Source organism: Pelophylax lessonae (assembly GCF_965119305.1).
Source record: "Pelophylax lessonae genome assembly, chromosome: 5".
Taxonomy (NCBI): Eukaryota; Metazoa; Chordata; class Amphibia; order Anura; family Ranidae; genus Pelophylax; species Pelophylax lessonae.
This window is the reverse complement of record NC_138772.1, coordinates 13,121,778-13,149,182: the sequence shown is the minus strand read 5'-3', so window position 1 is coordinate 13,149,182 and position 27,405 is coordinate 13,121,778. Positions and strand designations below refer to the sequence as shown.

Here is a 27,405-nt window from a genome sequence, read left to right as displayed (position 1 = left end):
ACTTGCTGACCGCTATATATATATATGTGTGTATGTATGTATGTATGTATATGTTGTGGATTTCAAGTGGTTTACTGGGGTTATGGCCGAAGCTATCAGCCATAACCCCATTTTTTTTTTTTTTTTTTTTTTTTTTTTTAGGCAGCAACTGGCTTTCTCATGAAGGCAGACCTACATTCTGTCTCTATGGGGAGTGATCGCGGGTGACCGGTGGACATTGCGCACGCCCCCTTTGGCTATTACACGTACATCATTTCACGCAATAGAGCTGAATTGCCACAGTATAAGTGCGGCAACTGGTTCGGCAAGTGGGTAATTTTAAGAGGGAAGTTTCAGAAAAAAAACTTAAATGCTTACTATTTCAACTCATTGCAGCCTGATCATTGCCCATCTGCACCCTCACCATTGCCCATCACTGCTGCCTGGTCTGTGCCCATCTGCACCCTCGCCATTGCCCATCAATGCAGTCTGATCATTGCCCATCTGCAGCCTCACCATTGCAGCCTGGTCAGTTAAATACTAACCATTGCCCATCAATGCAGCCTGATCAGTGCCCATCTGCAGCCTCAACGTTGCAGCCTGATAAGTGCCCATATGCACCCTCGCCATTGCCCATCAATGCAGCCTGGTCATTGCCCATCTGCAGCCTCACCATTGCTGCCTGGTCTGTGCCCATCTGCACCCTCGCCATTGCCCATCAATGCAGTCTGATCATTGCCCATCTGCAGCCTCACCTTTGCAGCCTGATAAGTGCCCATATGCACCCTTGCCATTGCCCATCGATGCATCCTGGTCATTGCCCATCTGCAGCCTCACCATTGCCCATCAATGCAGCCTGGTCATTGCCCATCTGCAGCCTCACCATTGCCCATCAATGCAGCCTGGTCATTGCCCATCTGCAGCCTCACCATTGCCCATCAATGCAGCCTGGTCATTGCCCATCTGCAGCCTCACCATTGCCCATCGATGCAGCCTGGTCATTGCCCATCTGCAGCCTCACCATTGCCCATCAATGCAGCCTGATTTGTGCCAGTCCGCAGCCTGATCATTGCTCATCTGCACCCTCACCATTGTTCATCAATGCAGCCTGTTTAGTGCCCATCAATGCAGTGACGCCGGATTACAGAGTGGGGATCTCCTGTTCGATGGCCGCTGTAATACGAAGTCCCGCCTCCTGGACCTTCTCCTGGGATAGACAGAACACTGGTCCAATGCCGGGACATGTGATATCTATCACAGGAGGCGGGACTTCGTATTACAGTGGCCACCAAGTAAACAGGAGATCGCCGCTCTGTGTAATCTGGCGGCGGTCGCCCCCCTCGGATGCAGCCCAGGTAAAATATCGGTTTATAACAGGCACACGTGATTTCCCCTCTATTTTCAGGGGGACAAAGTGCGTGTTATACACCCATAAATGCGATATTTTGCATTTGAAAAAACGCTGCACAGATACTGTGTGACATAAAAAAGTGCCACGATCGCCATTTTATTCCCAAAGGGTCTCTGCTAAAAATATATAAAATGTTTGGGGGTTACAAGTAATTTTCTAGCAAAAAATACTGATTTGAATTTGTAAACAAAAAGTGCCAGAAAATGCGGGCCGGTGTTTATAAAACACCAAACGAACCAAGAAACACTCGCAGTTCCTTCCAGTTCCAATAGTGCTGCTTCGGATAGTGAGCCTCCTGCTGCCATCAGTCTTCATTTTGGCAGCAAATTTTCGATTTAGTTTTAGTCTTTTGATCTTAATGCTATTTTAGTTTTAGTCGTATTTTAATCATCTGAATTGTTTTAGTCCTATTTTAGGCTAACAAAATCTTCAGAACATTTTGGTCAACTATGAATCAAATGGGTTTAGGTAAATTGTAACGCAATATTTAAACTTTTCTCTAGAATTTCCAAACAAATTATATTCTCCTGGAGTAAAAATCGAATACAATGTTATTATTTCTGGTATTAGGCTCCGTTCACATCTAGGCGTTTTTGGAGCGTTTTTCTGCTCACTGATCAGCTCTCAAAACACCCAACAAGACAAATCCCATTCATTGCAATGACCCCTGTTCACATCTGAGCGTTTTGACGCCCTAAGGAAAACGCCCAACGCTCAAAAAAGTACTTGAGCTTCTTTTTGGGCAGATCACAGGCATTTTGTCCCATAGACCTCAATGTAAAGTGATATTTGGCGTTTCACAGGCGTTTTACAAGCGTTTAGTTGCTCCTGATCAGCTCAAACAGCACAACTCTCCACCCAGCTCTCCACCCAGCTCTCCACCCCCTTGGCATGCCTCTGCTGTGAGCACATTTTCCTGAAACATGGAGAACAGCAGTTAGGCAGTTTAGGTGACCAGACCCTGCCATACCAAGGTGACCGTAATGTAGTTTAGGTGAACTGACTCTACTATGCCAGGGTGACCAAACTCTTCCATGCCAAGGTGCCCATAATGTAGTTTAGGGTAAATTGACTCTGCTATGCCAAGGTGACCGTAATGTAGATATATACAGTGGGTACGGAAAGTATTCAGACCCCCTTAAATTTTTCACTCTTTGTTATATTGCAGCCATTTGCTAAAATCATTAAAGTTCATTCTTCTTCCTCATGAATGTACACATAGCACCCCATACTGACAGAAAAACACAGAATTGTTGACATTGTTGCAGATTTATTAAAAAAGAAAAACTGAAATATCACATGGTCCTAAGTATTCAGACCCTTTGCTCAGTATTTAGTAGAAGCCCCCTTTTGATCTAATACAGCCAGGAGTCTTTTTGGGAAAGATGCAACAAGTCTTTCACACCTGGATTTGGGGATCCTCTGCCATTCCTCCTTGCAGATCCTCTCCAGTTCTGTCAGGTTGGATGGTAAACGTTGGTGGACAGCCATTTTTAGGTCTCTCCAGAGATGCTCAATTGGGTTTAAGTCAGGGCTCTGGCTGGGCCATTCAAGAACAGTCACGGAGTTGTTGTGAAGCCACTCCTTCGTTATTTTAGCTGTGTGCTTAGGGTCATTGTCTTGTTGGAAGGTAAACCTTCGGCCCAGTCTGAGGTCCAGAGCACTCCGGAGAAGGTTTTTGTCCAGGATATCCCTGTACTTGGCCGCATTCATCTTTCCCTCGATTGCAACCAGTCGTCCTGTCCCTGCAGCTGAAAAACACCCCCACAGCATGATGCTGCCACCACCATGCTTCACTGTTGGGACTGTATTGGACAGGTGATAAGCAGTGCCTGGTTTTCTCCACACATACCGCTTAGAATTAAGGCCAAAAAGTTCTATTTTGGTCTCATCAGCCCAGAGAATCTTATTTCTCACCATCTTGGAGTCCTTCAGGTGTTTTTTTAGCAAACTCCATGCGGGCTTTCATGTGTCTTACACTGAGGAGAGGCTTCCGTCGGGCCACTCTGCCATAAAGCCCCGACTGGTGGAGGGCTGCAGTGATGGTTGACTTTCTACAACTTTCTCCCATCTCCTGACTGCATCTCTGGAGCTCAGCCACAGTGATCTTTGGGTTCTTCTTTACCTCTCTCACCAAGGCTCTTCTCCCCCGATAGCTCAGTTTGGCCGGACGGCCAGCTCTAGGAAGGGTTCTGGTCATCCCAAACGTCTTCCATTTGAGGATTATGGAGGCCACTGTGCTCTTAGGAACCTTAAGTGCAGCAGAAATCTTTTTGTAACCTTGGCCAGATCTGTGCCTTGCCACAATTCTGTCTCTGAGCTCTTCAGGCAGTTCCTTTGACCTCATGATTCTCATTTGCTCTGACATGCATTGTGATCTGGAAGGTCTTATATAGACAGGTGTGTGGCTTTCCTAATCAAGTCCAATCAGTATAATCAAACACAGCTGGACTCAAATGAAGGTGTAGAACCATCTCAAGGATGATCAGAAGAAATGGAAAGCACCTGAGTTAAATATATGAGTGTCACAGCAAAGGGTCTGAATACTTAGGACCATGTGATATTTCAGTTTTTCTTTTTTAATAAATCTGCAACAATGTCAACAATTCTGTGTTTTTCTGTCAGTATGGGGTGCTATGTGTACATTCATGAGGAAGAAGAATGAACTTAAATGATTTTAGCAAATGGCTGCAATATAACAAAGAGTGAAAAATGTAAGGGGGTCTGAATACTTTCCGTACCCACTGTATATGGAATCAAAAAACACCATTTTGAAGCCCTAAAACCCAATAAATGCCCCTAAAAAGTGCCTAGGGTTCTGGATCATGCCCCAGGGACTATGAATCAGGCAAAAAAAAGTTCTTAAAAATTGTCGTTTTTGATAGAGAGCCAATTATTGAAAAAATAAAAAAAAAAATAAAAAAAAAAGATTTCTTTGGATTTAGTATCTGGGGGGTCTAAAAAGTGTACCTGTGAAGTTTCAGCTCTGTAGCATGTCCAGAACCAGAAAAAAAAAAAAAAGATCATGCAGAAGAGGAGGTCCCTGGGAGGTTCCTTTGCAAATGTTGTAAAAAAAACACTCTGCTTTTCCATTGTTCACCAAAAACACCTGTTAAAAACGCCCAAAAAAACGCCTGTAAAACGCTTGCAAAAACGCCAACGCCTACATGTGAACGGAGCCTTAAAGAGGAAGTAAACCCTCCTCAGGAAGTTGTACCTATAGGTGATCCTATGATAAGGCTTACCTATAGGTACTGTAAATATCTCCTAAACTTGCACCGTTTAGGAGATATTTACCTTATATGCATCCAGTGACGTCACTGGCGCATGCGCTCTGAAGGAACGGCCGATCGTGCCGTTCCTTCAGAGCCCCGTGCCGTGACCGTCGGCTCTAGCGCGCGTGCTCGGGAGTGACGTCACCTCGGCTCCTGCCAATCAGATGGCCGGATGCCGCGATCCCGGAAGACGGGCGACTATACATGTCGCCCGTCATACAGGTAAGCGGACGGCACGGCGGGGGCTCGTTCTAAGGTAAGTATTTCATAATGAGCTAGTATGCGATGCATACTAGCTCATTATGGGTTTCTCTTTCAGGATGTAAAGAAGAGAAAAAACATTTTTCTCGGTGTACAACCTCTTTAAGGTTTGAACACGCACTGCAGACACAGATTTAGCCGTTGTGATATAAAACGTCTATATAAATAAAACCAATTTTCGTAAAACAAAAATATTGCTTTTTGACAAACAGAAATGCAACTTTAACCACTTCCTGCCCACCCTATAGGCAATTGATGGCGAGATGGTGGTTGCATTATCCTGACCGGACGTCATATGACTGTGTGCAGGATAATGCGCCGAAGGAGGGGGGTGCAGAGCGGCGATCGGTGCTGCGGTGTGACACTGACACACCGCATCTCCGATCTCGGTAAAGAGCCTACTGACGTAAGCTCTTTACCATGTGACCAGCTGAAATTCCAAAAATCCTCCCCTAGTTTGTAGATGCGATCACTTTTTGCGCAAACCGATCAATATACTCTATAAAGATTTTTTTTTTTACCAAAAATATGCAGAAGAATACAAATTGGCCTAAAAGGATGAAGAAATTTGATTTTTAAATTTTTTTTATTGGATGTTTTATAGCAGAAAGTAAAAAATTTATATACATTTTTTTTTTTTCAGAATTGTCGGCCTTTTTTTTTGCTTATAGCGCAAAAAAAAAAAAAAATACAATTAGTGGGAAAAAAAAGGACATCAATTGTATTTGGGTACAGCGTCGCACGACTGCGCAAAATCATGCAGTGCTGTATCGCAAAAAAATGGCCTGGTCATTAAGGGGGTAGTGCGTGTTATATGCCGATAAATAGAGTATATAACCCAATTTATTGTAAAATATAAAAAAATATTACGCCGAATAAATATACAGTACAGTGACAGTGCATAATATTTAGCACTGATTACTGTAGTAATGTCACTGGTCCCCAAAAAGTGTAAAAAATGTCAGTTAGGGGTCCGATCTGTCCGCCCCAAAGTTGCAGTCCCACTAAAAATCGCAGATCGCCGCCATTACTAGTAAAAATGAATAAAAATTCCAAAAATCTTTCCCATTATTTGTAAACGCTATAACTTTTGCGCAAACCAATTTAAAAAACGCTTTTTGGGATTTGTATTCTGCTACATATTTTTTTGTAAAACAAATTGGCCTAAACTGATAAACAAATTAGATTTTTTACATTTTTTTTATTGGGAATGTTTTATAGCAGAAAGTAAAATTATATGGCTTTTTTTTTTTTTTTTTTTTTTAAATTGTCGCTCTATTTTTGTTTATAGCACAATCTAAAAACTGCAGAGGTGATCAAATACCACCAAAAGAAAGCTCTATTTGTGGGGAAAAAAGGACATCAATTTTATTTGGGTACAGCGTCGCACGACCGCGCAAATTTTTCGTTAAAGTAATGCAGTGCCGAATCACAAAAAAATGGCCTGGTCATTAACCACTTAAGCCCCGGAAGATTTTATCCCCTTCCTGACCAGGGCCTATTTTGCGATTCGGCACTGCGTGACTTTAACGGACAATTGCGCGGTTGTGCGACGCTGTACCTAAACGAATTTGACGTCCTTTTTTTCCCACAAACAGAGCTTTCTTTTGGTGGTATTTGATGCGATTTTTTGATCATGCGCTATAAACAAAAAAGGAGCGTCAATTTTGCAAAAACAACAATATTTTTCACATTTTTTTATATGAAATTCCCCCCCAAAAAAAGTAAAAATCTAAATTTTTTAACATTTTAGGCCAATTTTTTTTTTTTTACCAAAAAAATTGCAAAAAGCGTATTTTGATTGGTTTGCGCAGAAGGGAAAGATTTCTGTCATTTTTGTTGTTTTTTTTTTTTTTACGTGTAATGGCGACGATCTGCGATTTTTTTTTTTTGCGGTATTGCGGCGGACAGATCGGACCCTTGACTGACATTTTTGACACTTTTGGGGTTACCAGTGACATTACTGCAGTAATCAGTTCTATACATATGCACTGTTACTGTAATAATGACACTGGTTAAGTGTGTCCCTAGGGGCGTGATTCTAACTGTGATTGGCTGTGGCTGTGTGTGTAAGAACAGTGATCAACGGTCCTACATAGCAGAACCGTCTGATCTCCATTCTTACACAGGGAAGAATGACAGGCGGCTTTGTTTACATTAGCCGCCTGCCTTTCTCCCGGTGTAATGGAAGATCGCGAGTGCCCGGCGGACATCGGGTCCGCCAGGCACATGCGCGCGGGGGGGGGGGGGGGGGGTCCATGACCGAGCGGGAGCGCGCATCCGGCGGCGTGCACTAGCTCCCAAAACCCTTACAGGCTAGCGACGTAGACCTACATCGCTTTGCCTGTGAGGGGCTGACTGCCGACGTATATAGTCGTTAGGCATTCGGCAAGCGGTTAAGGGGGTAAAACCTTTCAGAGCTGAAGTGGTTAATGTGCGATTGTTACCGGCTCTGGATGGAATTGTGTTGCCGATTTAGAAATGGCCGGCAGAGGAGTGTTCATTTTGATGTCAATTTTCAATTTAGTTTTAGTTATAATCTAATGACTAAAATGCAATTTTAGTTTTAGTCGTATTTTAGTCATCTGAATAGTATAGTTGTATTAGTTAGTTATTTATTATTATTAGTTATTATTATTAGTTAGTTATTTATTTTAGTTTATTAGATTATTAGTTTAGTTGTACTTTAGTCGACTAAAATTGTGTTAAAGTAGTAGTATACTCCGCTTTTTCATTTTTATCCACAGGTAAGCCTATAATGCGGCCTATAATAAGACTTTCCTGTAGGTAATATTAATATCTCATGAACCTGCACAGTTTAGGAGATGTTCACCCTGCATGCAGCTGCTGACATGCGCTCTAAGTGCCGGTTCACACTATTGCGATCACAAACATCACATATGATTCAGAGCACACTGCTCCTAAAATTACATGCGATCGGCTGTGCAGTGCGAGTTTAGCCATACAGTTTGTATGGCTGAATTTGCACCGCAATCGCAGTGAACTCGCACATGACCCTTTTTTTGGTCCGCAGCAGATTCGGATCACATGGTGGTTGAGCCGCTGCAAGCAAAGCCAACAGAATACTGGGATGTATAAAAAAGGGGATTCACTCCAGAAATAAAGAGATTATTCTCCCACTCTACAAGACTCTGGTCCGGCCACATCTGGAGTATGCTGTCCAGTTCTGGGCACCGGTCCTCAGGAAGGATGTGCTGGAACTGGAGAGAGTCCAGAGAAGGGCAACAAAAATAATTAGGGGAATGGAGGACATCAGCTATGAGGAAAGACTACAAGCACTGAACTTGTTCTCTCTGGAGAAGAGACGCTTGAGGGGGGATATGATATCAATGTACAAATACTGTACTGGCGACCCTAGCATAAGGAACAAACTATTTAGAGTAAGGGAATACAATAAGACACGTGGCCACTCACTAAAACTAGAGGAAAGGCGGTTTAACCTTAAAGTGCGTAAGGGGTTCTTCACTGTAAGAGCGGTAAGGATGTGGAATTCTCTTCCACAAGCAGTAGTATCAGCGGGGAGCATTGATAGTTTCAAAAAACTATTGGATGGACACCTTAAAGACCACAACATACAGGGGTATACAATGTACAACATACAGGGGTATACAATGTACAACATACAGGGGTATACAATGTACGGTTAAAAGCAAACACACACACATAGGTTGAACTGGATGGACTTGTGTCTTTTTTCAGCCTCACTAACTATGTAACTATGTGGTTCACACTTGTGCGATCCGATTCCTGTGCGAACTGTCAGATCGCACTACGATATGCGATCTTATCTGGGGGTGTCATTAAGTTTGAATTGACACCCCCAACCTATCGCATATGGCAGTGTGAACTGCTTGTGCTGCGGATGCGATGTGGGAACACGCTGTATATTCGCAGCGTTACTGCACCGCATCGCAGTGTGAACCGGGACTGAAGGTCCGGCGTACCTTGCTGGACCTTCAGAGCTCCTTGCCGGAAAGTGAACTCCCGCACGCATGCACAGGAGTGACGTCATCGCGGCTCCGGACAATCACAGCGCCGGAGCCAGCGAATCCGGAAGAGACGCCGAGGGAAGATGTCAACTCCCTCAGTGGTGTCCCGGCGTCCGTGTGGGGGCTTCGTTCTAAGGTAAGTATTTCTTAATGTGCTAGTATGCATTATAGCACATTAAGCCATTGTCCTGCAGGGTTTTTTTTTTTTTTTATACATGGGATACAAGCGCTTTAATTTAGTCGACAAAATGAACACTCACTACCACTTTGCTTACACACTGCCATCTTGTGGCTATTCTGAGCATTACAGTTTATATTTTAATGTCAGCATGATATGGCTCTGATAATCCTACTTATTCTTACTGATAGCCAGGGCTGCCATAAGGGGGATTACAGGTGATACACCTGTATGGGGCCTGAGCGTCAGAAGTGGCCCGGGCCCCAGCAACCAGAAAGTGTGCACAGTGCAAGAGAGAGGAGAATGGGATGGAGGAGATGAGACTGCAGGAGGAGGACATAGGATTGGGGAGATGGGATGGAGAAGGAGGAGGACTTGAGATTGGGAGATGGGATGAAGAAAGAGGACATGGGATGGAGGAGGACATGGGATGGAGGAGGACATGGGATGGAGGAGGAGGACATGGGATGGAGGAGGAGGACATGGGATGGAGGAGGAGGACATGGGATGGAGGAGGAGGACATGGGATGGAGGAGGACATGGGATGGAGGAGGAGGACATGGGATGGAGGAGGAGGACATGGGATGGAGGAGGAGGACATGGGATTGGGGAGGACATGGGATTGGGGAGGACATGGGATGGAGGAGGAGGACATGGGATGGAGGAGGAGGACATGGGATGGAGGAGGAGGACATGGGATTGGGGAGATGGGATGGAGGAGGAGGACATGGGATGGAGGAGGAGGACATGGGATTGGGGAGATGGGATGGAGGAGGAGGACATGGGATAGAGGAGGACATGGGATGGAGGAGGAGGACATGGGATGGAGGAGGAGGACATGGGATGGAGGAGGAGGACATGGGATGGAGGAGGAGGACATGGGATGGAGGAGGAGGACATGGGATTGGGGAGATGGGATGGAGGAGGAGGACATGGGATTGGGGACATGGGATGGAGGAGGAGGACATGGGATGGAGGAGGACATGGGATAGAGGAGGACATGGGATTGGGGAGATGGGATGGAGGGGGGACATAGGATGGGACTTGGTGGGACAGCCAGTGAGGGGCCCAGGGGAATGTTGATAATCAGGTCCGGGGGGGGGGCCTAAAGTTGTGTAAGGGGCCCCAAAATTTCCGATGGCTGCCCTGGTGACAGCTATGAAAAATGTATGGAAAACTTCGCTTATTAGCAAATCAGGTTGACTTTCTGTCTTTGGCACAGCCACAGTATTTGCTGGATCAGGTGGACGGTTTTCTGATTAGTTTCTGCCCTCAATACTATTTATTCTTCATACTTTACCAGCCTGATTCTAACATTTAATGAGCGTCTCGTGAAGTTTGTGCTTTCCAGCCACATCTTTGTATCATTGCACAGAGACGACCTCTCTCCGGCCTCCCCTCCAGTATTGCACAGTTGTAGCGGCTCCTCTCCTGGACTGAAACGGCTTCCTCTGACTTGCTGCAGCTTCTAATGCACATGGTGAGAAGCTCACAGTGTGCAGTGAAATCAGATAGAGCCCCGCCCCAGTTCCTGGCTGTAGGAGGTCCAGCATTGACTGTGGCCCCATCCTCTGGTTGCTTCAGGCACGCCATGTTTGTGTATTGCAGTTGGGAGGGTGATGGGGACTCGTTAGACTTTATAGACTGTGTGGGGGGAGAGCGCTGATGTGTGGGCTCCTCTGATCTGCCCGCAGGTAAGGCGCACCTGAAGAAGGCCCTCATGAAACACGAAGAAGCTATGAGAATCCACAGCCTGTGTAAGATCCTCCGCAAGATGGACATCCTGCAGGAAGTCCTGGCCCTGGCACACAAGCGATCGCTCAGTAAATACTCCGACATCGACCATGAGGAGGATTTCTTCGAGACGGGAGAGGCTCCCGACATCCAGCGTAAGAACTTCTCTTCTGAATGTTATTCAATGTATTCTGATAACCTCTTCTCTGGTGTGTGCGGCCGGGAACCCAGAGCTGTGGGTAAAAGAAGAGTCTAACCTTATAGTGCTGGGAATATTCCTCACCGAGGCTCAGTCTGCATGGAGTTTGTATATTCTTCCCTTGTTTGGGTGTCCTTCTACATTACAATATAAAATGGGGCCTGATTGGTGTCTGGCCTAATGTGTCTGTGAAAGACATTGTGCAAGTGCAAGCTCTTGGGCTAAGTAATATGTCAGAGATATATAAATGTATAATAATAATGTGACTGTGGGGGGACATTAGAGTGTAAGCTCCTCTGGCGCAGGGACTGATGTGACTGGCTCAGTTTTCTCTTTACAGCACTGACATATACTGCAGTGCTGTACGGAGAACACTGAGCCGGTCACATCAGTCTCTGTACCAAAGGAGCTTACACTCTAATGTCCCCCCACAGTGACACACTATTATTATTATACATTTACATAGCTCTGACATATACCGCAGTGCTGTACAGAGAACACTGAGCCAGTCATTAGAGTGTAAGCTCCTCTGGTACAGAGACTGGCTCAGTGTTCTCTGTACAGCACTGCGGTATATGTCAGAGCTATATAAATGTATAATAATAATAGTGTGTGACTGTGGGGGGACATTAGAGTGTAAGCTCTTCTGGTACAGAGACAGATGTGACTGGCTCAGTGTTCTCTGTACAGCACTGCGGTTTATGTCAGAGCTATATAAATGTATAATAATAATAGTGTGTGACTGTGGGGGGACATTAGAGTGTAAGCTCTTCTGGTACAGAGACAGATGTGACGGGCTCAGTGTTCTCTGTACAGCACTGTGGTTTATGTCAGAGCCCTTTAGCACTTTATGAAGGGCAGTGTCTCCATTCTTTCTAGTTGGGCAGTGAATGTCTGGGTGGGCACCTAGGACTGACTGGGACAGATTCTGGGGGTCCTCTCTGATACAGAGGAAAAAAGACTTGTAGGAGATTTCTTCCATGAAAGTGATTGGATCTTCTTTCCAGGAATCCTGATGTTCCTCCTATTGTGGCTCTCTGTACCCTCTGCTTAAGTCTGTGGCTTTTCTACTGGAACTTCCATTGTGTACATGGCCGGGGGAGATAGTGGGGTCCTTGGCTTCTGTGATTTGTGGGAGGATCTTAAAGGGGCAATAAATACCAGCAGTGCGTTGTGTGGAGTTCGGCGATGTGTGATGTGCAGAGTTCAGGGGTGCGCTACGTGCAGAGTTCAGGGGTGCGCTACGTGCAGAGTAATGCAGGGGTGCGCTACGTGCAGAGTAATGCAGGGGTGCGCTACGTGCAGAGTAATGCAGGGGTGCGCTACGTGCAGAGTAATGCAGGGGTGCGCTACGTGCAGAGTAATGCAGGGGTGCGCTACGTGCAGAGTTATGCAGGGGTGCGCTACGTGCAGAGTTATGCAGGGGTGCGCTACGTGCAGAGTAATGCAGGGGTGCGCTACGTGCAGAGTAATGCAGGGGTGCGCTACGTGCAGAGTAATGCAGGGGTGCGCTACGTGCAGAGTAATGCAGGGGTGCGCTACGTGCAGAGTTATGCAGGGGTGCGCTACGTGCAGAGTTATGCAGGGGTGCGCTACGTGCAGAGTAATGCAGGGGTGCGCTACGTGCAGAGTAATACAGGGGTGTGCTACGTGCAGAGTAATACAGGGGTGTGCTACGTGCAGAGTAATACAGGGGTGCGCTACGTGCAGAGTTCAGGGGTGCGCTACGTGCAGAGTAATGCAGGGGTGCGCTACGTGCAGAGTAATGCAGGGGTGCGCTACGTGCAGAGTAATACAGGGGTGTGCTACGTGCAGAGTAATACAGGGGTGCGCTACGTGCAGAGTTCAGGGGTGCGCTACGTGCAGAGTAATGCAGGGGTGCGCTACGTGCAGAGTAATGCAGGGGTGCGCTACGTGCAGAGTAATGCAGGGGTGCGCTACGTGCAGAGTAATACAGGGGTGCGCTACGTGCAGAGTGCAGGGGTGCGCTACGTGCAGAGTAATGCAGGGGTGCGCTGTGTGCAGAGTAATGCAGGGGTGCGCTACGTGCAGAGTAATACAGGGGTGTGCTACGTGCAGAGTAATACAGGGGTGCGCTACGCGCAGAGTAATGCAGGGGTGCGCTACGTGCAGAGTAATACAGGGGTGCGCTACGTGCAGAGTAATACAGGGGTGTGCTACGTGCAGAGTAATACAGGGGTGCGCTACGTGCAGAGTAATGCAGGGGTGTGCTACGTGCAGAGTAATACAGGGGTGCGCTACGTGCAGAGTAATGCAGGGGTGCGCTACGTGCAGAGTAATGCAGGGGTGCGCTACGTGCAGAGTAATGCAGGGGTGCGCTACGTGCAGAGTAATGCAGGGGTGCGCTACGTGCAGAGTAATGCAGGGGTGCGCTACGTGCAGAGTAATGCAGGGGTGCGCTACGTGCAGAGTAATGCAGGGGTGCGCTACGTGCAGAGTAATGCAGGGGTGCGCTACGTGCAGAGTAATACAGGGGTGCGCTACGTGCAGAGTAATACAGGGGTGCGCTACGTGCAGAGTGCAGGGGTGCGCTACGTGCAGAGTGCAGGGGTGCGCTACGTGCAGAGTGCAGGGGTGCGCTACGTGCAGAGTGCAGGGGTGCGCTGTGTGCAGAGTGCAGGGGTGCGCTGTGTGCAGAGTGCAGGGGTGCGCTGTGTGCAGAGTGCAGGGGTGCGCTGTGTGCAGAGTGCAGGGGTGCGCTGTGTGCAGAGTGCAGGGGTGCGCTGTGTGCAGAGTGCAGGGGTGCGCTGTGTGCAGAGTTCAGGGGTGCGCTACGTGCAGAGTAATGCAGGGGTGCGCTACCTGCAGAGTAATGCAGGGGTGCGCTACGTGCAGAGTAATGCAGGGGTGCGCTATGTGCAGAGTGCAGGGGTGCGCTACGTGCAGAGTGCAGGGGTGCGCTACGTGCAGAGTGCAGGGGTGCGCTGTGTGCAGAGTGCAGGGGTGCGCTACGTGCAGAGTGTAGACTATAAGGGTTTGCTATGCATAGTGTGCAGGAATCGTCTCTTTCACTGGCTGTTCACCTCTCATTTTCCCCCCTCCCCCAGGGTGCAAGGGCCACAAGAAATGGCCTGGAGGACCATATTCGGCCCACGGGACTTGTGTTTGACACGTGTCCTGGAAGAGTGTGCTGAGGAGTAGAGGTTGATTATTGCAGGAAGTTGGGGGAAAACGATCTAAAAATTAAAGAACTATAGGCAAACTTTTTTTACTTTTTCTTCATTTTGCATAGAGTAATGGAGGGTTAAAACCTGTCAGTTTTTTTTTTTTTCCTTTGTCGCCATCTGTGTGCCATCGCAGAGATTTCCTTTCACTTCCTGTCCCATAGCCAAAACAGGAAGTGAGAGGAAATCCCTGCAAATTAAGGGAATCTCTTGGAGACCCCCCCAGGTCACCAGAATTAGTGTCCCCATTGGAAGATTTCTCCTCTATTTCTTTTCTGGGGACAACCCAACATTTGGGATTTTCTTTTATTTTCATTTTCAAGGCTAATTTTAAACAGAAGGAATAGAGAGGGGAAATCTCCTTTTAGGGGACACAGAGAGCAATAAAAACTGAAATGCATTTGAATTCCTCTCCACTGCATCCAAAATTAAAGAAAAAAGAAAATCTTGCCTTTAGTTTTACTCTAAATAAAACAAAAATAGAGAGTTCTACTTCAAAGCGTTTCTTTATACAATAATCGCCTTCTTCTCTTTTCTGTAGCAAAAACTCAACAGAAGCCAGAGATAAAAAATCCCATCTTCTCCAAGGTGAAAGTAACAGACATCTTCCATCGGCTGGTAAGTGGGGAGACCTGAAAGGATTGACACGGCAGAACCCCGGTGCAGGGCCTGGAACTAATTACCAAAGGGGGGAATGTGGTGGTTTTCAATATAGAAAACTGCCACAGATCCCTACCAGGTCAGACCGGGCTCACGGGCTGTGAACTGTCTGCACTCCGCTGCAAGGAGGGGGACCGGAACCGGCAGAGGAACCCAGAGCATGCAGCTCCATCTGTACTGGTCTCTGTGCTGTGTCTGTCACAGACTCTGCATAGAACCGGGAGCAGACCAGTCTTAAATCAAGGAGTTGTAAAGGCAGAAGGTGGATTCTATGCATTAAGATAAAAAAAATCTTCTGTGTGCAGCAGCCCCCCTGATACTTACCTGAGCCCCATCTCTATCCAGTGATGTTGCAGGAGTGTCTCAGCTGCCCGGGAGTCCCCTTCTCATACGTAGCCTAGCTTGTAGACTCTAACTTTCACACAAACCTATTATCATACACATATCGGGATTATTTTTTTTTTTTTAACCAAAGACATGTATCAGAATACATTCTGGCCTAAATTGATGATGAAATTTGATTTTATTGAATTTCCTTTAAAACCGAGAGTAGAAAATTTTTTTTTTTTTTTCAGAATTTGCTCTTTTTTTTTTTTTTTTTTGTATTATATCGCAAAAAATAAAATTAAAAAACCCAGTGGTGAATAAATATCACCCAAAGAAAGCTCTGTTTGTGTGAACAAAATGATAAAAAAATTTCTTTTGGGTGCAGTGTAGCATGACTGAGCAGGGGCGTAACTACAGAGTTGCAATTGCAACCGGGCCCCATGCTCCAGGGCCTGTGTGGCTCCCCTGTACACCTGGATAGGAAGGGAGGGGTGGCGGGGGCAGCATGTAGAGAAATCACTGTCCTCCTTTTTCCTCCTGTAGCTGCAGGAGGAAAATGGAGGAGATTGGTTCCTCTGTATGCTGCCCCCGCCACTCCTCCTATCCAGTTCACTTGTGTTCTGCTGTCTCTGGGCCCCTGTGTGCTCCCCTGGTCCCCCCCCACTGTGCTCCCTCTCCTGCCGGCTGCTGCAGGGGATGTGTCACAATAGAGAACCAGGAAGGGGTCGGTAAATATGTAATTTACCAGCTTCTTCCTTTTCTGAATGGACAGAGTCATAGTCAGTCACATTGTAAAAAAAATAAAATAAAATGATAAAAAATAATACAATTAAAATACCAAAAAATAAAAACTACTGACACCAGTGGGTGAACTTCCAGGATCGCAAAGGTCACACTTGTGACCGGGCCCTGGCATTCCACCACCGTGGGAAGGCCCCAAGATGGCAGGAAGGGGGCCCACTGCAGAACTTGTGAAAGGGTCCCGCTGCGGGACTGTAATAAAGGGCCCCACAACAAGAGTAAAGGGCCCCAGGATCAGTGGGAAGAGCCCCAAGCTTGATGGGAAGGGCCCCGCCCAGGGGTCTGGGGGGCCCTTCATGGTTTCTTGCACCAGGGCTCTGAAGGTTCTAGTTACGCCTCTGTGACTGAGTAATTGTCATTCAAAATGCGAGAGCGCTGAAAGCTGAAAATTGGTCTGGGAAGGAAGGGGGTGAAAGTGCTCAGTATTGAGGTGGTTACAGTGATTTTTTTCCAAATAGCTTTTGAAAAATTGCTGCGCAAATACTGTGTGACATAAAAAATGTCAACGACCACCATTTTATTCTGTAGAGTCTTTGCTAAAAAAAAAAATATATATATATATATATATATATATATATATATATATATATATATATATACACACAGTATGTGTGTGTGTGCATATATATATATATATATATATATATATATATATATATAATGTTTGGGGGTTCTGAGTAATTTTTTAGTAAAAAAATCATGGTTTTTACACGTAGGAGAGAGATGTCAGAATTGGCCTGGATGTGAAGTGGTTAATGGGGGGGGGGGGGGGGGGGGGGGTTAAATCATCACTGCGATAAATTGGCTACTGTAATGCAGAAACCGACTTTTATGCCTGGTTTTAAAATGTTTGACAGTTCTGAATTTTGGAATAAATGGATTCCTTTAATTCAATAGCTAAGATGATTTAACCCGCCTCCCAAAACCATCACTCGTTCAACCAATCCTTGATGAAGGGGGGAGTCCCTGAATCATGTTGGCTTGTCATTTTTGGACTCCTGTGATGAAATAACTGTACATGGAATTATCACCAGAACCTGAGACACCAATAGCCCGGCCCAAACACCACCACATGGGGGTATGAGGAGGGTCATGAGTCCTGTGAAAGCTCCATCACAGCCACATGGGGGGAGGGTCATGAGCCCTGTGCAAGCTCCAACATAGTCACATGGGGGTATGAGGAAGGTCAGGAGCCCTGTGTAAGCTCCAGCACAAACACATGGGGGTATGAGGAAGGTCATGAGCCCTGTGCAACCTCCAACACAGTCACATGGGTGTACAAGGAAAGTACCTGTGCAAGCTCCAGCACAGACACATGGGGGGTATGAGGAAGGTCATGAGCCCTGTGCAAGCTCCAACACAATCACATGGGGGTATGAGATAGGTCATGAGCCCTGTACAACCTCCAACACAGCCACGTGGGGTTATGAGGAAGGTTATGAGCCTTGTGCAAGCTCCAGCACAGTCACATGGGGGTATGAGAAGGGTCATGAGCCCTGTGCAAGCTCCAGCACAGCCACATGGGGGTATGAGGAAGGTTATGAGCCCTGTGCTAGCTAAAATGATTTAACCTGCCTTCCGAAATACCACCACTAGCTCAACTAGTCCTTGATGAAGGGGGGATCCTTTTAGTCCCTGAATCATGTTGGCTTGTCATTTTTGGACTGCGGTGATGAAATAACTGTACATGGAATTATCACCAGAACCTGAGACACCAATAGCCCGGCCCAAAAACCACCACATGGGGTATGAGGAAGGTCTTGAGCCCTGTGCAAGCTCCAGCACAGCCACATGGGGGTATGAGGAAGGTTATGAGCCCTGTGCAAGCTCCATCACAGCCACATGGGGGTATGAGGAAGGTTATGAGCCCTGTGCAAGCTCCATCACAGCCACATGGGGGTATGAGGAAGGTTATGAGCCTTGTGCAAGCTCCAACACAGACACATGGGGGTATGAGGAAGGTTATGAGCCTTGTGCAAGCTCCAACACAGACACATGGGGGTATGAGGAAGGTCACGAGCCCTGTGCAAGCTCCAGCACAGTCACATGGGGTATGAGGAAGGTCATGAGCCCTGTGCAAGCTCCAGCACAGTCACATGGGGGTATGAGGAAGGTTATGAGCCCTGTGCAAGCTCCAGCACAGTCACATGGGGGTTTGAGGAAGGTTATGAGCCCTGTGCAAGCTCCAACACAATCACATGGGGGTATGAGGAAGGTTATGAGCCCTGTGCAAGCTCCACCACAGCCACATGGGGATATGAGGAAGGTTATGAGCCCTGTGCAAGCTCCAACACAATCACATGGGGGTATGAGGAAGGTTATGAGCCCTGTGCAAGCTCCAGCACAGACACATGGGGGTATGAGGAAGGCTATGAGCCCTGTGCAAGCTCCAACACAATCACATGGGGGTATGAGGCAGGTTATGAGCCCTGTGCAAGCTCCAGCACAGTCACATGGGGGTTTGAGGAAGGTTATGAGCCCTGTGCAAGCTCCAACACAATCACATGGGGGTATGAGGAAGGTTATGAGCCCTGTGCAAGCTCCACCACAGCCACATGGGGATATGAGGAAGGTTATGAGCCCTGTGCAAGCTCCAACACAATCACATGGGGATATGAGGAAGGTTATGAGCCCTGTGCAAGCTCCAACACAATCACATGGGGGTATGAGGAAGGTTATGAGCCCTGTGCAAGCTCCAGCACAATCACATGGGGGTATGAGGAAAGTTATGAGCCCTGTGCAAGCTCCAGCACAGACACATGGGGGTATGAGGAAGGCTATGAGCCCTGTGCAAGCTCCAACACAATCACATGGGGGTATGAGGAAGGTTATGAGCCCTGTGCAAGCTCCAGCACAGACACATGGGGGTATGAGGAAGGTTATGAGCCCTGTGTAAGCTCCAGCACAGACACATGGGGGTATGAGGAAGGTTATGAGCCCTGTGTAAGCTCCAACACAGCCACATGGGGGTATGAGGAAGGCTATGAGCCCTGTGTAAGCTCCATCACAGCCACATGGGGGTATGAGGAAGGCTATGAGCCCTGTGTAAGCTCCAGCACAGACACATGGGGGTATGAGGAAGGCTATGAGCCCTGTGTAAGCTCCAGCACAGACACATGGGGGTATAAGGAAGGCCATGAGCCCTGTGTAAGCTCCAGCACAGACACATGGGGGTATAAGGAAGGCCATGAGCCCTGTGTAAGCTTTGACACAACCCAACATGGAGCTTCCACAGCATCCTCTGATCTGGGCTGTGATCAGCAAATGAGGTGGTGGAGGGATGGGGGGAGTGAAGTATCTGTGGCTTATTGGGCTATGAAGAGAAGCTGTCAGTGAATGAGGAAAGCGGTGAACTATAACAAATATTTCTGCCTGCAGGGTCCGCTGTCCGTCTTTTCAGCGAAGCACAAGTGGCGTCCGGCGCAGAAGGTTCACCTGCAGCGGGATGACGGGGGATTCGGTTTCACCCTGAGAGGAGATTCTCCGGTGCTGATTGCTGGCGTAGTTCCCGGGGGCTGCGCGGATGTACGTGTCATAGAACACCATAGAAATCTATGGGTGGTATTGTCTTTAAACCCGTAATTATCCAGATGCAACTTTCATTGTGAATCAAAATAGTCTGTTTGGTTTCATCAGTTTGGTGAATTTTATCTTCTTTACATTCTTCATATAAAATCTTTTATTTAAAAAATAAACATGTAATATAGCGTGCTTGGTGGGATTTCCAAGAAGCGAGCCCAGCACTACCTTCACACTTCCAGGCTGCATGGACCTATCGGAGTAAGGAGTATGATTCCATCTCATAGGAGGGTGGACTTAGGGGTGTGACTCTTCTGAGTCCGTCAGCTGTGTGTGTAATCTGATCCCCGCTCCGCTTTAATAATCCTTTGACGCTGAACCTACATAAATACATTACATAAAAATGTAACCAGGAGACAGATAGAGAAAAAAAAAGTGTGAAAAAAATAAATAACTAAAAATAAAAATATCATAATAATAAAATACATAAAAAAATCCCTATTTAAAATACCTTGATCGAGGTAACTGCCAGGGTTAGTGTTTGGGTCTGGGTCAAAGGTCAGGGTCAGTATTTTTTTTTTAAAACCAAGAGAAAACAGGCGCCTCTGAGTAAGGACTGTAGCATTTATTTGGCAAGGTACGTCTTGCAACTTGCATCATGGGAAGTAAATGCAGGTATGCGGATCATCCGGTGTCCAGGATCGGCATGGGGCCACTGCTACAGGTCGATTGTCCTCTCTGTGTTTCCGGTTCTTGTCCAGCAGGAAATGAGATAACATTTGTGGAATAAGACTGAGGCCTGGACCGCAGGGTGAGCCACACCGTTGCCATCTGGAATCTTTCGGCGTGCTGACGACGCGTTTCGGAGCATGCACACTGCGATGGAATACCATTGCACGCTCCTTTTTCAAACTCACTAGGCTGGCCCTGAGTACAAAGACTGTTTTCTTGTTACACTATAAGGACTATCAGGGCATCCTATATGGCTACCCTATGGACTATATATGGTTACCCTATGGACTATATATGGTTACCCTATGGACTATATATGGCTACCCTGTGTACTATATATGGCTACCCTATGGACTATATATGGTTACCCTATGGACTTTATATATATATATATATATATATATATATATAGTTACCCTATGGACTATATATGGCTACCCTATGGACTATATATGGCTACCCTATGGACTATATATGGTTACCCTATGGACTTTATATATATATATATATATATATATATATATATATAGTTACCCTATGGACTATATATGGCTACCCTATGGACTATATATGGCTACCCTATGGACTATATATGGTTGCCCTATGGACTTTAAATATGTCTACCCTATGGACTTTATATGGCTACCCTATGGACTATATATGGTTACCCTATGGACTTTATATATGTCTACCCTATGGACTATATATGGCTACCCTATGGACTATATATGGCTACCCTATGGACTATATATGGTTACCCTATGGACTTTATATATGGTTACCCTATGGACTTTATATATGTCTACCCTATGGACTATATATGGCTACCCTATGGACTATATGTGGTTACCCTATGGACTATATATGGCTACCCTATGGACTATATATGGTTACCCTATGGACTATATGTGGTTACCCTATGGACTATATGTGGCTACCCTATGGACTATATATGGCTACCCTATGGACTATATATGGCTACCCTATGGACTATATATGGCTACCCTATGTACTATATGTGGTTACCCTATGGACTATATGTGGTTACCCTATGGACTATATATGGCTACCCTATGGACTATATATATATATATGACTACCCTATGGACTATATATGGTTACCCTATGGACTATATATGGCTACCCTATGGACTATATATGGCTACCCTATGGACTATATATGGCTACCCTATGGACTATATATGGCTACCCTATGGACTATATATGGCTACCCTATGGACGATATATAGTTACCCTATGGACTATATATAGTTACCCTATGGACTATATATGGCTACCCTGTGGACTATTTATTAGTTTCTTATGCTTTTTGCTTGCGCCACCGTGTGATTCAGTATTTTTTTTTTTGGACAGGATTTTTTTTTTTTTATTTGGTGTCGGTGTGTGTTAGGGAGGATTAAAAAAAAACAAAATGCACACTATTGTTTCTGGGCTGTACTTGGGGTACAAACAACAAGTAACATATACATATGTGGTATCGCTGCGATCGTCAGGAGAGGTAGAATTTATTTTGGGTTGTTCTTTGGTGGAAGGGTATGGTAGTAGCAAGACCTATACAGCTGAATTTATTTAAAAAAATATTTATTTTTACAATTTTGGGCCAGTTTTCCTGTGATTAAAAAAAATTAAAAATCCAACAAATGAAAGCCCGATTTGTCCTGAAAGAAAAAAAGCGGTGTAATCCACGAATCCTTGGATGCACAAAATAATGGCGATGATGATATGTACGGTTTTACTAACGCATGTCAAAGTTGAAAAATTGTGCTTGGGCATTAGGATTTGCTTTACCCTTTGGTGTGAAGGGGTTAAAGAGAAGTAGTCGTAGAGCAAGCTGCTGATCTTGCTTTGTAGCTCAGCATCTGCTGCCTGTGATACTCCTAACCTCCAGCATGCTGATTGGACTATGATTGAGCATCACCAGTTTGTCCTCCCTGCCGTCCCCCCCCCCCCCCCTAGAAAGCTGCCTAAACCCCTCCCCCTTCACCTCCCAGCACTGAGCTACAGAGCCCTTCTCAGCCTGATTTCTGGTGTGCAGATCAATGTTTCTCAACTCCAGTCCTCAACTACCCCCAACAGGTCATGTTTTCAGGCTTTCCATTATTTTGCACTGGTGATTTGATCATTTTCACGGTCTTAGTAATTATTGCAGTCGTTTCATCTGCAGGAAATCCTGAAAACCTGACCTGTTGGGGGTACTTGAGGACTGGAGTTGAGAAACATTGGTGTAGATCAGGGGTGTCAAACTCAATTTCATTGCGGGCCGCGTCAGCATAATAGTTGCCCTCAAAGGGCTGGTTGCATCTGTAAGTCTAGATGTCCAGAGCACCCATCCCCCCCCCCCCTAAAATCGTGAAGCAGAGAATGCAGAGTCTGGAGGAGGACCAGAGGAAGACCGGAGTCAGCAGCCAGAGTCTGCTGAATGCTGAGAGCAGGGGGAGGGGGAGATTCGAGCATGCCACAGAGAGGCACAGGATCTTTAGGAGCAGTTCTGTCCTTCTCTCTAATACTGACTGCTGAGAATGTGTGGGGGATTTGATATAAGAAGCGCAAGACCTGGCGGAGGAGTTCTGTCCTCCTATCTGCTGCCGACTGCTAAAACATGGTGGGGACAGAGATGAGGGGGCTGCTGTAGCTGCAGGATAGGTGTGAGGGCCACATGAAATGGCCTGGCGGGCCAGATTCGACCCCCGGGCCTTGTGTTTGACACACGTGGTGTAGATTAAGAGGAGGCAGTATAGAGTGTAGGCAATTAGGTAAGAACTAGTAAACCTCTTTCTACCTACAATCACTGTATTTTTTTTTTCCAGGGCAATGCCCTGTTTTGGGGTATGTAAAAAAAAAAAAAAAACCTCTTCCCTTTGAGAGCTGGCACTTTGCACTGCTGCTAGTTCTAAAACCCAACAATCACTGACCGCTCAGGTTTCCCTAACAACCAGAGTGTCTTCTGACCATGTGATCTTTAGGTTGGTGATAGCTGTTCAGCCTGCAGATGGCACTGCAAACCAAGGTTGCAGTATTATTCTGTTTAATAAGGTAATTGTCAAATTCAGTTACAGTAGTAAAAAAAAAAAAAAATTTTTTTACTACACCTGTATAAGAAAACAGGAGATTTTGTTTTTTATTAAAGCATTGCACCAAAGCCTTATATGTGCCTAAAATTTACACAAAAAAATGATTTCGGTATGCAAATTAGTCAAATGAGTTCTTGTCGGGATATCTGACGCTGTAAGGGTCTGAACATCTTCTAGCCATCTATGATCTGTGGTCACAAAGGGGTTAAGAGTTGTTAAATGCATATTAAATGGAGGATCAAATAGATCTCTATGGGGAGGGTTAGTAAGGGGCTACCTGATTCTAAGAAATCTAAGACTGGTTGTTCACTGTGATCCCAATAAGAATGATTGTAATTACATTTTATCTGTGATGAAGATGCTGGAAAACATTTTCTGTAACTGTGAAGGGTGTAAAGAGTGAAGGCTTTATGGGCTGTAGAGGAGCCCGGGGCCCCATGAAATGACGAGCCATACGCCGTCTAGGCAATATTATGGCCGACTTTACATTCAATGTCCTTAGAACTCACCTGGGGTCCCCTATCGCCCCATTTCTGGCTTATATATAAATGTTTTTCTTGTGTGTCACAGATTGCTGGAGTGAAGGAAGGCGCCTACATCGTCTCTGTGAATGACGTGGACTGCCGGTGGGCTAAACATTCTGAAGTGGTGACCTTACTGAAAAATACCGGGAATGATGGAGTGGACATCGAGATTGTCACCTTCCAGAGTGCAGACACTCAGAATACGGTATGAATGGGAGACACTGTCACTGGGTCCAGATCACTGTCTGCGTCCATTCATCTTCTGTTATGTACAGCGGAACACTCTCCTACAGCGCCACCCTGTGGACAGCTTTTATCTTCTCTCGCTGCTTTTTCTTTCCTTGTGATTTCTCTCTTGTCTTTTTGTTCTCTCCTTTCTTCTCTCTCTGCTCTCCGCTCTCTCTCTTCTCTCGTGCTCACTCTGATGTATTGCTCTCTCCCTGCTGTCTCTCCCTCTCTTTGCTCTCTTCTCTCCCTGCTCTCTTTTCTCTCTGTCTCTCTCCCTCTGCTCTCTTCTCTCTCTCTCTCTCGTTCTCTGTCTCTCGCTGTACGCGCTCTCGCTCTCGCTGCTCGTGCTCTCTCTCGCTGCGCGCTCTCTCTCTCTCGCTGCCCGCGCGCTCTCTCTCTCTCGCTGCCCGCGCTCTCTCTCTCTCGCTGCCCGCGCGCTCTCTCTCTCGCTGCTCGCGCGCTCTCTCTCTCTCTCTCGCTAATCGCGCGCGCTCTCTCTCTCTCGCTGCTCGCGCGCGCTCTCGCTGCTCGCGCGCTCTCTCTCTCGCTGCTCGCGCGCTCTCTCTCTCTCGCTGCTCGCTCGCTCTCTCTCTCGCTGCTCCCGCGCTCTCTCTCTCTCGCTGCTCCCGCGCGCTCTCTCTCTCTGCTCCCGCGCGCTCTCTCTCTCGCTGCTCGCGATCTCTCTCTCTCTCTCTCTCGCTGCTCGTGTGCTCTCTTTGTTGCTCTCACGCTCTCTCTCTCGCTGCTCGCGCGCTCTCTCTCTCTCGCTGCTCGCGCGCTCTCTCTCTCTCACTGCTCGCGCTCGCTCTCTCTCTCGCTGCTCCCGCGCTCTCTCTCTCTCGCTGCTCGCGCGCGCTCTCTCTCTCGCTGTTACCGAGCGCTCTCTCTCTCGCTGCTCGCGATCTCTCTCTCTCTCTCTCGCTGCTCGTGTGCTCTCTTTGTTGCTCTCACGCTCTCTCTCTCGCTGCTTGCGCGCTCTCTCTCTCTCTCGCTGCTCGTGCGCGCTCTCTCTCTCGCTGCTCGCGCGCGCTCTCTCTCTCGCTGCTCGCGCGCGCTCTCTCTCTCTCTCGCTGCTCGCGCGCTCTCTCTCTCTCTCTCTCGCTGCTTGCGCGCTCTCTCGCTCTCGCTGCTCGCGCGCTCTCTCTCTCTCGCTGCTCGCGCGCGCTCTCTCTCTCTCGCTGCTCGCGCTCTCTCTCTCTCTCGCTGCTCGCGCGCGCTCTCTCTCTCTCTCGCTGCTCGCGCGCGCTCTCTCTCTCTCTCGCTGCTCGCGCGCGCTGTCTCTCTCGCTGCTCGCGCGCGCTCTCTCTCTCTCTCGCTGCCCGCGCGCTCTCTCTCTCTTGCTGCCCGCGCGCTCTCTCTCTCTCTCGCTGCCCGCGCGCTCTCTCTCTCGCTGCTCCCGCGCTCTCTCTCTCGCTGCTCCCGCGTTCTCTCTCTCGCTGCTCCCGCGCTCTCTCTCTCTCTCGCTGCTCCCGCGCTCTCTCTCTCTCGCTGCTCCCGCGCTCTCTCTCTCTCGCTGCTCCCGCGCTCTCTCTCTCGCTGCTCCCGCGCTCTCTCTCTTGCTGCTCCCGCGCGCTCTCTCTCTCGCTGCTCGCGATCTCTCTCTCTCTCGCTGCTCGTGTGCTCTCTTTGTTGCTCTCTCTCTCTCTCGCTGCTTGCTTGCGCTCTCTCTCTCTCTCGCTGCCCGCGCGCTCTCTCTCTCGCTGCCCGCGCGCTCTCTCTCTCGCTGCCCGCGCGCTCTCTCTCGCTGCTCGCGCGCTCTCTCTCTCGCTGCTCGCGCGCTCTCTCTCTCGCTGCTCGCGCGCTCTCTCTCTCGCTGCTCGCGCTCTCTCTCTCTCGCTGCTCCCGCGCTCTCTCTCTCTCGCTGCTCCCGCGCTCTCTCTCTCTCGCTGCTCCCGCGCTCTCTCTCTCTCGCTGCTCCCGTGCTCTCTTTGTTGCTCTCACGCTCTCTCTCTCGCGCTGCCCGCGCACTCTTTCTCTCTCTCTCTCTCGCTGCTCGCGCTCTCTTTCTCTCTCTCTCTCTCTCTCTCGCTGCTCGCGCTCTCTTTCTCTCTCTCTCTCTCTCGCTGCTCGCGCTCTCTTTGTTGCTCTCATGTTCTCTGTCTCCCTCCCTCCCTGCTCTCCTCTCCTCTCTCTTTTCTCAATTCAATTCATATAAGCTTTATTGGTAGGACCGAATAAATTTTAACATTGCCAAAGCAGTTCAGTTTGTAGGGGGGGGGGGGGGGTAGTAATGGGTAAAATTAATTATGGGGGTGAGTTCATGTAAAGCATTTTTAAGTCCCTCTGGCTGTCACATAGTATGCAGCTATTTTCACCATTGGTTCCTCTTCTCCCTGCAGAATTAGAATCTCTCTCTCTCTCCTCAATTTAATTTAGATAAGCTTCATTGGCAGGACAAGTTATATCTTAGCATTGCCAAAGCAGTTGAGTTTGTATAAGAATGGGGTGAGTGGGTAATATAAAGGGGGATTTCTCTCTCTCTCTCTCTCTCGCTCTCTCGCTCTCACGCCACTTGTGCTTCACTTCTAATTTTTTTTCATTCTAACCAAATTCTTTCCAGGCTTTGGAGAAGAAATCTTCCATGCTGACGTCCAGCGAGATCCTGAAAGGAAATAAAGAGAACAGCAGGAAGACGCCGGGTGTCAGCAAGCGTTCCGGCACTTTACTACTGTGGAACCGGAAGAGTAACCCCAGCAAGCGGAGCCCAAACCTCAGTGCCCTCCAGCTGCCATTTAGTGCTGTGCAGAACAGCGAGTCCATGTACTGACTGAGGAGCAACAGCGCCCCCACTGCCAGGGGCACCCAGAGACCCATAGGTTTACCCTGTAGCACTGACAAGCTGTAGTCGGGCCCCAGACTATGGTGACTGTATGACAATGGGCCCCCTGGAGCAGCCATGTTCCAGTTTATTGGGCATGTCTGAGAGGATGAACGGTTAAATTCTATCTGTATATAAATGTAAAAGATGATAATTTATAAACTTTTCTGTAACTAAAGAGGATCTGTGAGAATCGGAAAATGTTTTGTGTCTAGAAAACAATTAAAGTAAAAAAAGTGACCCGTCTGCTTCCTGCAGTGAGTTCGGCTGATGAGAGATGATGGGAAGGAGATCGGTTGTCTGATCATTGCACTGATCAATCCTCTATATTGGATACATACACCCTGACTGCGTCCTCCATCACCCAACCAAATCCTTCCCGTCTTATAGGTTCTTCCCCTGAGATCAGTTATATCTGAGGAACTACGAGGTTTGCATTCTGTTCCCAGATAAACACTATATTACCAAAAGT

General features: G+C 47.4%; 1 protein-coding gene across 1 annotated transcript in view; it reads left to right on the top strand.

Moving 5' to 3' along the window:
• Nucleotides 1-27,142, top strand: part of RHPN1 (rhophilin Rho GTPase binding protein 1) — a 150,421-nt gene extending 123,279 nt beyond the window's left edge. The window contains exons 12-16 of the mRNA XM_082259091.1: nucleotides 10,809-11,003; nucleotides 14,774-14,850; nucleotides 19,399-19,545; nucleotides 23,934-24,092; nucleotides 26,676-27,142. Coding sequence (XP_082115217.1) covers nucleotides 10,809-11,003; nucleotides 14,774-14,850; nucleotides 19,399-19,545; nucleotides 23,934-24,092; nucleotides 26,676-26,882 — 785 coding nt within the window. The 3' untranslated portion in view covers nucleotides 26,883-27,142. The remainder of the gene's footprint in view (nucleotides 1-10,808; nucleotides 11,004-14,773; nucleotides 14,851-19,398; nucleotides 19,546-23,933; nucleotides 24,093-26,675) is intronic.
• Nucleotides 27,143-27,405: the final 263 nt, after the last annotated feature.